Source organism: Melampsora larici-populina, assembly GCF_000204055.1.
Source record: "Melampsora larici-populina 98AG31 unplaced genomic scaffold MELLAscaffold_50, whole genome shotgun sequence".
NCBI lineage: Eukaryota > Fungi > Basidiomycota > Pucciniomycetes > Pucciniales > Melampsoraceae > Melampsora > Melampsora laricis-populina.
The window spans coordinates 257,550-269,694 of record NW_006768814.1 but is presented as its reverse complement, the minus strand read 5'-3'; the positions used below and the strand labels follow the sequence as shown (position 1 = coordinate 269,694).

Genomic DNA, 12,145 nt, shown 5'->3' with positions numbered 1-12,145 from the left:
CACTGATGATGATTGGTCGTTTTTGAATTCATACTCTCTCCATTTCGAGGGCCAGAAGGAAGTTGTGAAAAAGCTGACGTTGTGGGCGATAAAACCTTTTTAAAACCCTTTGGTGATTCAGTCTCTGCAGTGCGAAAGTTTTGTTTTCTTGGATCGATTTCTCCCTCTGATGTGTCTTCTTCTTCTTCTTTGACTTTGGCAGTGGAGGTTGTGTTTGGAAGAACTAATGGAAGTGAGGATCCTCGAGATTGACTAGTGGTAATTTCAGCGTTCAAGTGATTTGTAGGGATCTCAGACTGTGTTGAAACTTCAGCTGATGGTGAAGCTGGATAAGGTTCGGGAGGAGTACGACTTCGAGAGCGCCGGAAAGGGGAAGAAGATACTACCGTCTTCCTACCCACAGCTTTGGTCACATCAATTTCACCAGGTTGAGGAGAAGAGGGCGGAGCGGGCGATTGCGATAAACCAGCACCTCCCATAAGTAGAGATGGCGAGAAGGGTGGGAAGTACATCGAGTTCTTCCTCAGCTGTTCAACTTTTGGTTCAGCAGACTCACCCGAAACCGCTTTGTTGTCCTTCAGCTGTGTTTCATCTGATACACTATGCAATACGGCGGCAGGAGCAGGAACCAGGAGGGGAACCTTTTCTGCTTCATGATCATCATGATGCTTCTGATCAATGTCCATAATTTCCGGCTCATCAGTCATCATTTTACGCGGCTGATCATCCTTCAACTCGGAGACTTGCACCAGCTTGCGCAAAGGTGAAGTTTGTTGTGCTCGTACTTCAGAAGGACTCTCTGAGTCGATATCCATCGCTTGCGATTGTTGTTGATCAGTGATAGATTGAGTTTCTGAACTCGAGGGTCGAGATTCGGCTAAACGTAGTCGGTATGCTGCAAGTGAAAGTCTAGGACGGCGTGCTTCAGCTCGAGTAGGGACCTCTGGTTCCGGTTCTGCCTTGGCTACTGAGTCTTGAATTGGCTCAAGCGGGATTGAGAATTGTTCCGGAGATTCTAAAAGCCGATCACTCATTGTTGGCTGATCGACCGGTAGATGATTTGACTCATTTGACGTTGAACCCGCTTCTTCGACTGGTTCATGTTTTCCAGTGCTGAGATGATTGGCCTCCTCAGATTGAGCCTGATGGGGTTGTACATGTCAATTAGTATCGGACATGACCCCAAATTTGAAATGTTTGTCAAACCGAAACTTACATGGTGAATGGCTACAGCCTCATTTGACAAAGAGTGTCCATCTTGGAACGCTTCAAACTCTCGATATTCTCCTTCTTCTTCTTCATAAGAACCGGATATCGACATGTTCTCAATTGTACTCCCATCCAAGTCATCTTCTAAGAGTGCAATGTCATGAGGGACTTCAGCTACAGCCTTTGAAAGATTCTCACTCGTGATTAAATCGGCTGTCGGAAGGAAATGATTTCATTAGTTTGTGGCCTCTGATCAAACGAACCAGCGACAAAAAGACATACTTGGTTTCTTCTCCTCCTTTTCCAATTGACTCGTACTATCATTGACACCGAGTTCCGGTGCTTCAAGCGATTTTTGAATCATTTCCATCAAAGGCGTTGATTTCACCTCGTTTGGTACATCGACTTCCATCGAAGGCGCCTCTTCCACTGTTGTTGATACAATCGTGTCCACCAATGTCGTCTTTTCCTCTTTGTGTTCTTCAACTTTTTCTTCTTCTCTCATCCTATCATCCTTTTTGAGAACAGATGCAACTAATTCAAGTTTTCGAGGTGAAAGTGGTAAGAGTGGTTGATTGGGTTGATTATGTGGTAAAAGAGGTGGTAGACTAGAAAGAGGTGGTGGAGGTGGCTGTGAAAGCTTTCGACGTGTAGAATCAATCTCATTCGGTTTTGAGAATTTCAAGATTGGACTAGTTACCGTTCGGTTGCTATTGCTCAAAGGCTCTTGTACTCTTCGTGATCTGTAATCTTTGAGACTAATGCGCTTGGGTGGAGGTGGCTTCGGAACAAATGTCGGTTCCAGTTTGGGCTCTTCTGGTTCCAGTTGGGGCACCGGATTTTGCGCCGGCTCTGAATCTTCCGTGGGCACTGGCACTGGCACAGGTTCTGGTTGCGGTGCTGATAGTGGTTGTGGCGTCAGTTGCATGGGTCCTGGTTTTGATACTGGCACTGGGGCTGCTTCGGATTTCGGTGACACCAAAGGTTGATCTACCTTCCGAGGGACAGCCTCTAGAGAAAAGACCCCCAATCGGATCAGCAATGCTCATCAAAGATTTATCGATCAAGTACAGTCACTCACCAGCAACAAATGTTGAAAGATCGGTTGGTATGGGTATATCAGATTCTGGTGCGGAAAAAGTTACAAAAAAAGCTGCTCAACAGATGTGAACTATATATTGATGAATGGATATGTTCTGTTGCTTACCGATACCAGACATCGACACATCTTCGTGAGCTGGAGCGTCATTGATTTCTAACAAATGGTCAATCAAAACAATCAGCTATAATCACACCCAAGCAGATCACGCGATAACTTACTACCAGACGAATCACCGGTGATGTTTGATGGATTTGACACTGAAGTGGATTTTGTCGTGCGTGATCCGATATTGATGTGTGACTTATTATCATCATCGTCTTCATCTCCCGATTGATTTGACATAGAAGAAGAAGAGGGTGTCGAGGAGATCCTGGGAGCGCTATGGGAATTGGTATTTGTATCTTTCGTGTTTTTATCGTCAGTTGGCGAGGAAGAAGATGCGGAAGAAAGGATTACTCTTCCTTTTCTTCTTTTTACTGGGGGATGGATGATCTTGGGTTCAACAACTACACGACTTGGTGGAGATGGTTTGTTAGCGATCACTTTGGGTGGCTTCGGACGTTTTCCCTTACTCAACGATAACAAATCTTCATCACTTGAGCCCAAGACAATTGTTGAGGCATCTGAAGCTATGCATACTTCAACTTCTGAGCTGGCTTGATCAAACACAATGTCCTCCTCTTCCTCGTCTTCTACTTTTACTTCTGACGAGTGGGCATGTCCATTTTGTTTACCTACTTGAGGGCTTTCACGTGATGACTCCTGAACCACACCAGTCAGATTCTCTCCATCATCATCATCCACGATCATCGCTGGCGACGGTGGCTGTGGCATTGGAGAGGGATCGATGGGAGAAGGATCGATAGGAGCTGCCGAGGCGAGATCTTCCATTGGCAATGGCAAACCTGATGCTGGGGCCTCATCCATGATGATATCGCGCCCTTCGACTTTTTCAGTCACATCGACTTCTTGATCGACGTTCAGGTCCCCGTTGGCTAACACAGGATTCAAGCTGTCGGTCACGGAAATAGTCAAGTCCATCCCATCAGTATCTACAGGATCGGGCTCGCCATGTCTATCGACTACGCTTTCTACCGGTTCTTGTTCCGCTAGGGCCATGACTACATCATCATCGATGATCTCCTCTTTGACTGGCTGATCTGAGCTGATTTCGGTTGACTGCAGACGATCATCTTCTACTCGGAGTTGAGTCGGATCCTCTTGGGGTGATGGTGGCGCCGGTGTTGGAGTTAGCCGAAGGATTGGTGAGTGTGATGTTGCTTGTTCCTCATCAAGGTCACCTTTCGATTCCGGAGGTAGTGCCGGTGGAGGAGAACCTGCAATCATTTCTTGAGATCTAACCATATCACTTGCGACCACCTCATCTTCCGGTTCAAGAACTCGATCTTCGGTTTGATTGTTGCTGCCATTGTTATCATCGACCGAACGCCGGTCACTAATCGTATCACTAACTCTTCTTAGCTTACTGATAGCTGGGATTGAATTATCACTACCGCTCCTAGCACGTTTGTTACCTTTCTCAGTGATTGCCAAATCGATCCCCAATCCCTGCTCTTGAATTGAAGGTTGAAAGTTCCACCAATTCCTTTTGAGACCAAGCAGTGGGCCTAGATCAATCTTGTGTTTCTTGATCCGATTCGGATGAGTGACGTTGAAGTTATAATTTGTGAACGAAGGATAGGGTTGCAATAACCTTCCAGATTTGTTTGTGACACCATTCTGATTGGGTTGTTCAAGGAAAGAGTTAAGTACAATCCTTAGTTTCTCTTCAAACGTGTACGGTTCTGACTTTTCCTTCAAGTTTGACATGCTCAGTAAACTTGACGATCGTTGTTGTTCTTCAACTTCAGATCGAACTGGAAAGATAGGTAGGCCAGCACTCAAGCAACCAATCTTCCACATCAAATTGAGTGCACAGCTTCTTTTTTTCTCACAACCACAGATCGTTAATCCAAACAAGGTAAGTGTGATCGAGGCCATCTTCGAACTCAAAATCTTCAGATCGGAACTGGACCAGGGTAAAAAGTGTGATGCAGTGCTGATGGGTGATCGCTGTGGTGATGATTGTAATTGGCTTTCGAATGTATTGGAATGATTCAACAATCTAGGAAGAAGGTGAATTGTATGATGATCGTCCCAATCCCAAGGCAAAACGATCTCTTCCCGTCTTGAAATATCAGCTGCTGCGAACACCCCAAAAGTGACTTCCCAGGGTAAATGCAAGTCGTGATCTGAATGACAACCACACACTAAGGTTAGTTCTGTAAAGGTGTAGAGCAGAGGAGAGAGACATGAAACTATTAACCTAGTATTTCAGGTATTAAATCGCGTCCGTCAGCCATCTCTACCTTATCAACATGATGATCCGAATGCTGTGAGGGTGAACGATTGGATGGCGTATTCGAGCTGGAGCGGTTTTCTTCTGATACTGAAGGATGAGGGGTCAGGATGATATTGATAAACGCATTGGGATGACAACCGCTCCGGATGAATCGATTTTCATTGCCATACTGTCGACTATCGATCACTAAACCATCATTAGGAGTAGCCGCCATAGAATCCGATCGAGTTGACTTGAAGAACTTCACATGTGGTTTGTTGCACCCTATATTCGAATACTGATTGCAAAGATCTGACGTGTATTTCTTGAAAGTTGTGATAGAGCCTTTGAGACAACCGATGAAAGTTCCTCTGGCAATCGGATGAGTTGAGAAGACGCCATGTGTGATCAAGCGAGGTAAAGCTGACGTGCTGGTAGTTGCAGCAGTGGCCGCAAATGTCGGATAAAAAGGATTCGTAGCAAATGTTGGAGCAAAGTTGGTCGAGGCTAGTGTTATGATCTTGACGTTAAGTTTCAATGGTGAGGGTAACTCAGGCATGGTTACTGGCATAAAATGAGACTGGTCAAAGGCATGGTGGTTAGCTCGAGATCCTTTATGGTTGGGTTCGGCTGACTTGGGAAAAGTGTTGGGAGCAGATGGTGGTACGTTGGACTCTGGTGGGTAAAGTTCAGAGACGAATTCCGTCCCCGTTCTACTGACTTCGGGAGATGCAGTGTCCTCACTCGTAGCAAAGTGATCGCTTCCCTCAGGCTCTAGGGTAGCATCATGCAACGAGTTGCGATGAGATGACATGTGTTGAGCGACAAGTTGGCTGATCAGACTCTTCACATCGGTATCGAAATAACGATCTTTCGCAGTTGGCGTAAATTCATGTCGCCATGCTTCATACCTTTCATCTAAATCAACTTGATTGGACACCGATCCACTAGGAAGTGGGTTATCATAATCTACCCCATTACCGAGACTATTTGCATTCGAGATAGAAATGGGCTCCAATGTAGCCTTGGAGACTTGAGGTCGAGACTGGTTGGATTTGGTGGACCTTCGGCCAGGCTTTCGAGCGGGGATCTCCCGAGGTGCCAGCATAGTGTCCTTTGAAGCATTTTCCATGAGGCCACATAGGCCCAGAGTATTGAGATTTGTCTCAGTTCCAGGCGCCGGTTGCGCAGGTAGTGAAGTAATGCCAGCCGAGGTTAGGGGGATGGTCGGATGACTCTTGCTAGTCTTGCGTGAAGTACTTTGAGCTGTCTTTTCATTTGTGTTCAGATGTTGTGAATCTTTAGCTTTATTTTTGGTACTAGAACTATGTGAGTTGATAGATGTGGCGAGTTCTGCTCGCGAATCGCTGACAGATGTACTACTTGGTGCTCGGCTCATGACCACCGCACTGATAATTGGGGAGGCAACCACTGTTGCGTTCTCGAATACGGTTGTTCGGTAATATCGCTCGTTGATGGTGTCGTCGTCATTGACAGTGACTTGAGAGCCCCGGGAACGATTGGAGGCCTCTCGAATGATCCGCTCTCGCTGCAGGCGTTCAGCCCGATGGGCCATACCAGCCAGTTCTTTCCGGCGATCCAGAGAAGGCTCGCACTGATCGCAGAAGTAGTGCTCCGGGACCTATGCATGATGAATAGAGATATAAGATACGACATCAAATATAGAAAAAGTAAAACTTACCTCTTCGAAAGGGATGCCTACACACACTGCGTGTTGCCATACCTCGCAGGTTTCACATTGTATAGTAAAACCATCATCTGTCGTCACTGAGCAAATGCAACGAATCACACCATCGTCAAAGCTTTCGGTGCTTGACTGTTGTTCTGGTGATGCGGAGGTTTCTGGCCCATCATCTTCTTCAGATTTTCTTCTGGATGAGGAAGGGCGAGGAACGGATGAATCTGCATTGAGATTTGATTCTTCTACCCGGTTTCGATCAGTAGGACAAAGGCGATAATGCGAGGCTGGTGCATGGCCACCACTGGGAAGTTCTGAAGAAGGGTTCTGGATATGACCCGAAAGCGAGGGTTTAACGTCAATTGCTGGCACAGAGTGTGGTGGAGATGGTCGGAGTGGCTGTGAGGCCGGGTGCTCGGTTTCAGGCTCAGGAGAATAAACGGGAGAAAGAGTATGGCGAACGTCCACCGATGTAGGTCGTTGAGGGTAATCCGATGGAGAGTGGGGTGGAGGAAGTTGTCGAGAGACGTGATTGAGCTGAGGCGAGGCAAGCGCTGTAGAACACGAACCGTTAAAAAACATCAGAGAATGAATACATGACATGAGAGCCCACGGAATACTTACGGCTCCGGTGATCCTGCCGAAAGGCGTGAGAGGATGGAGGTGGATGTGGATGATAGGGAGATGTTGCTTCGAATTGATGATATTGTGATTGGCTACGGACAATTTGTGGGGAGAACTCAGCTTGGGATTGTGTCAACTCTTGAGTGATCATGTGAGATAGTTGGGATGATGATGGATGTGAGCGATCATAAGGTTTTTGAATGGGGCGTGGAGGCGGCTCGTGGGAGTTGATTTGATTGTACGAACTGTGACGACGCCCAGGATCAGTGAACGGAGCTGGTTCTTGAGGTGCGTAAGCAGGATTAAGACGATGCTGTTGAGCCTCATAAGTTTGTTGAAGTTCACCCTGACGTCGAATGATATCAGCGTGCTTCTGTGCTGCTTCAGACTGACGGCGATTCTCAGGTGATGGCAATTCTGATTGTTGTGTCATACTGGCCGAGCGAGGGTGTGATTGAGATGCAGAGACTGGGCGAGATGGGTGAGACTGATGAGATTGTTCATTCTGTTGTCGAAGAATGTCTTGCTGAGTTTGATAATGCATTTGTAAATGATGACGTTGGGTGGAAGTGTGTTGGGATGGGGGGACATAGGCTGATGCTGGGTGGATTGGTTGAGTTGAACTGAGTTGCTGTCTCGGGGAATTATGTGGTTGAGATCTAGATTGATGGCGAAGAGCGTCCGTCCTTGGATCGTGAGGTGAGATGCGCTCTTGTTCCTGAAAATATCGAGTTCGGTTATTCTCTTGGAGTTGGGGATGAGATTGAGAATGAGATGGTGGATATTGAGCATATTCTTGTGAAGGCAGTCTTGAGTCTCGCTGGATGGGTGACAAGTCTTGTTCAAATTGAGCATGAGATGAACGAGGGGTGCGATGGTGCTGATGAGGGGCAGATGATAAAATCCCGGTCAGCTGCTGAGGACGTCGAGCAAAAGATTCAGATGGTGTGAGCTCATCATACGAGTAGTGAGCCTGTGAGGAGAAATGATAAGGAGGAACATCTTTCGAAGCTTGTGATAGATGATGTGGATGTGGGCGTACGGATTCAGGAATTTGAGAGTTGATAAGAGAAGGTGAATGAGGATTGTTTCGATCGGGATGATGACGATAAAGATGATTCGACGGCGGCGGAGGATAGAGCTGATTTTGAGCTTGAATGGGAGATGTTTGTAGATGAAGTTCTGAAGGATTGGGTGGTACGCGCCTAGGTTCAGGATGATGCAATCGAGGTAGATTGGATGATGAGCTTGCTACAGGACGATGATGATGATGTTGCTGCTGCTGTTGAGAATGCATTTGACTGGTATTTGAATCATATTGAGGTAGGTCTGGATGAGGGTGATGAAAAGATGGAGATTGAGTGATGTGAAGATGTGGATTGATTGAGGATCGAGATGGATGAGGTGGAGGTTGGGAGGGATAGTTTGAATGAGACGTAATGGGTGGTAATTCGGTTCGATTGAAATGAGTTGAAGGGGATTGAGATGGTAGATGAGGTTGAAGACGATGACGTTGAGTTGAATTCAAAGGTGTACCGGTACTACTACTCCTACTTGATGGTCTTGATTGAATAGAGTAATGTGGAGGAGGAAGAGGTAAAGGAGAAGTAGGACTTGGTTGATAAGCCGCTGGATTGTTAGAGGAGATGATGTTATTAGTTGTTATTATCGGTTGATGATGTGATCGATGATGAGAATGTGAGTGATGGTTGTTACTAAGTTGATGAATGATAGCATTCCTCGTGGTAGTTGTCGAGTTAGGTGGATTAAGTTCAGGATTGTTTCTGATTCTTGTTGTAGTTCTACTGTTATTTTCTTCATTCCTTGAAGCTGAGCCAATGATGGAATGTTGATGACGTTGATGCTGACGATGATCTGAAGGTTCTGACATCGATTCTCTCCTCCAGTGATGATAGTATTGAATGTGAGTCTGATAATCAATTTACTTCTTGAATTGGTTTTTGGTTTTTAATTTTGAAATCGATCGTTGAGTTCCTGATTTCTTAATCCAAAACCACCGTTCTGACGGGTTAATGACAATGATCGATTCTTGAAGTCTTCTTGCTTGGTTTCGTTCATTTCTTGAAATCACATCATCATCATCATCATCATCATCATCATCATCATCATCATCATCCTGTTTGATAAGCTTCTCTTGAGTCTAGACTGAAGTTAAGGTTGGTTTTTTTATTTTGAAAACTTTTGATTTGATTCGATTAGTTCTTGACTGTTTACCAATTGGTTCTGGTCTGTTCGCTAATCAGATTCGATTTGATTCGATTCTCTAATATATACACACCACTTGGCCATCAATTCACCAATCACAATTCACAATTCAAATCAATCAATCTTCGACTCTTCACTCTTCAATCACTTCACTTCTATTTTTCATCAAACAGACAAATCAAATCAAATCAAATCAAATCAAATCAAATCAAATCAAAAGCTCGTAATGTCAAACAAACTCACTGAACAAACCAGCAACGAAAAGAATAACATCATGGGAATCGTCAAATCAGGCTGATTCTATCGTATGTCACCGAATTGAATTTGACCATACAATTCTACTGACAGCTACTCTTCTATGACAAGATACAGTTCATTCAAATCTCAAATTCAACTTTCAACTTTCAGTTCAATCCTATTCAATCACCAAATCCACATTCAATACACATCAACTACAAACTTAGTCTATCACACAGTTTCACTAAAGTTCTTCTTCTTCCTCAATCTTGTTACAATTCACTCTTCTCATCAAAACAAATCATCAGGTCCTACAGTGGGTAAACCCGAGTACGTGTTCCGACCTGCCCTGCAAAATCAAATTTCACCTTTCGGGTCAATGTCGGGGCACTCAATTTGAATGTTTGAGACTGGCACCCAGACCATTGAAAAGGCATTGCTTTGATGAATCTAGGAATATGGTTTTGGAGACCAAAAATATGATTTTACTCTTTTAGAGGTTTGGATTTTCGGACCTAGGCCTCAATTAGGTACCTATCTAGCTACTTAGCGGCGCACTAGGCCTATAATTTAATGAATATGGCTGCTCAAGTGGCAAATAACAACCAAATTTGCTTTTTTTTCAAAAAAAACCAAAAGTTTTGCAGCCTAACACCACCCCTCAACCTTACTCTCCCGCCAAAAAAAGCAGAAAAAATGGCAAAAATTTCTCAAAAATTTCGGACCCAAACCTCTATGCGGACTGGCTTGGAACACGTACTCGGGTTTACCCACTGTATTCACGCTCACACCCGGCGCCTTTTTCGTGGCCGTGGCCGTGGCCAGGGCCATGGCCTGGTGTGGTGTGGCCCAATGTGGCCTTCCCTTTTAACAACTTCAAATTCAGCCTGAGCCCCGACCCGAAAAACGCGGGTAACGGCCTGCCCGCACCCCGAACCGATATCCAGTAGGCTCCCCCGCGCCCGAACCCTACCCGAACCGATCAAAACCCGGCTTCCAGAAGGCCCCCCGACCCCTATCCCGAATGCCTAAAACCCGCGGGAAGCCGGGGGTCCCCGCGGATAAGATCGGGGGTTTGAGGACTAGCCCCCCCCGCCCCCGAACCCTACGGGCCCCCCAATGTACTGGGATCCCAAAAAAGGTGACCGAACCCGCACCCCGAGGGTTCGGGGCTCGGGGAACCCTTGGGGTGTCGGTCTCGGGGCTCAGCCTGACTTCAAATCCCCATTTTAAGCCCCTACTCCCTGCTTAAGGTGATCTTTAGGGGGGCTTCAACTGGATTTGATGCTCTGTGAAGGCCATGAAGGGCTTGGGGTGAGGGCCACGGTGTGGCCTAAGCCCTGGCCCTTGCCACGGCCCCTCCAGGGCGCCTCGTGGCTTCGTGGCTTTGTGGCACCGGGTGTGAGCGTGAGGTCCTATACATACAAGATTCTCAAACAGAACATTGAAAGAGGATGTTAAGCTTGGCTAATTTTCAAAGACTTGAACTGATCAAAACCCAATGTGCAGGTAGAAAGGCCAAGAAAGAAAATGAACCCAAAATTTCAAAACATTAACAAGAGTATCACCACCAGGCAACGTCAAAACCGCATCACCAAAAATAGTGGTGGTGCGGCGGAAGCGATGCGGCACTGCACTACTCAGCCCGTGCTTTTCTTGTAGTGGGTGACTGCGCAGCCCTATTGGAAAAGCCCAGAATCCTATAGTGGTATATTCGCTGTGCTCGAGCTTTTTGATAGCGTGTCCACATGTACAGCGGTACACATAGTGGCCACTAGGTGTATTTGTATTTGGAATATAAATACATACACACCCCAACTAAACACACTGGCTGTTTTGAACCGGTCATCCCGGTCAAGGACACTCCCGTCCCTTTTGAATCAACTCACCTCATACCTGGACTCAATCCACCTCCCCCACCAACCACCTCATCACGCATGCTCACAATTCAGAACACCGACAAGTGGTTGACAAATTTTATAACAAATGAAAACCACAAGTTCAACTTCAAATGGGATCAGACATCAAGTCGGTGAGTATAGAGATTTCAGAAGGTATAAAGGATCAAGCCGATTGCTGATGATACCCTTCCTCTGGTTCTTTTTCATAACTTTGTTTTGATCACAGTGTCCTTCAATCTCATCAATTTAAGTCTTTCATCCACTTTCATTTCCTTTCAATCCAAATCATTAGCCAAATCTTTATGCAACCATCAACATCATCGAATACTGGTCAGAGCACTTCAAAAGTGACTGACCGGCCCATTCAATCAAATTCTCGTATCAGTCTTGCTCCGCCATCAACAGACCCATGTGTAGCTCCCTCAGCACGGTTGCTCCGGCCTAGGACCCCTGTTCGGACTCAGCCAGGATTTGTAATGGTCTCCAGTGACTCACAACGGGCACTTCAAGTGGAACCTCTCTCTCCTGGACTCCCCGACTCAGTCTTTTCTGAAATGAACGCCGCTGTCAAGACCGAGAACGACATACCAGCTTCACCATCGCCATCGAGCCGCAAGAACAACAAGAGGAAGACGACTCAAGATTCATCAGTCAAGACAGGCAAAAGGGCCCGTAAGACCCCTGTAAGCATCTCATCTCCACTTTTTAATCTCTGTCTTTATTCTTCATTTTAATTTTCCACTCAATAATCTATTTCCATCTTCATTTTCAGATTGAGACTGTACCCGATTGTATCAATCTCGATC

General features: G+C 45.9%; 1 protein-coding gene across 1 annotated transcript; it reads right to left on the bottom strand.

Moving 5' to 3' along the window:
- Window positions 1–28: 28 nt before the first annotated feature.
- MELLADRAFT_67145 (uncharacterized protein) lies at window positions 29–7,519 on the bottom strand (the record flags this gene model as incomplete). Its single annotated transcript, XM_007415311.1, has 10 exons — window positions 29–73; window positions 96–1,142; window positions 1,217–1,422; window positions 1,492–2,220; window positions 2,291–2,335; window positions 2,417–2,464; window positions 2,530–4,593; window positions 4,638–6,294; window positions 6,355–6,905; window positions 6,976–7,519. 10 exons carry the CDS (start codon window positions 7,517–7,519, stop codon window positions 29–31), a joined length of 6,936 nt encoding a protein of 2,311 aa, XP_007415373.1.
- Window positions 7,520–12,145: the final 4,626 nt, after the last annotated feature.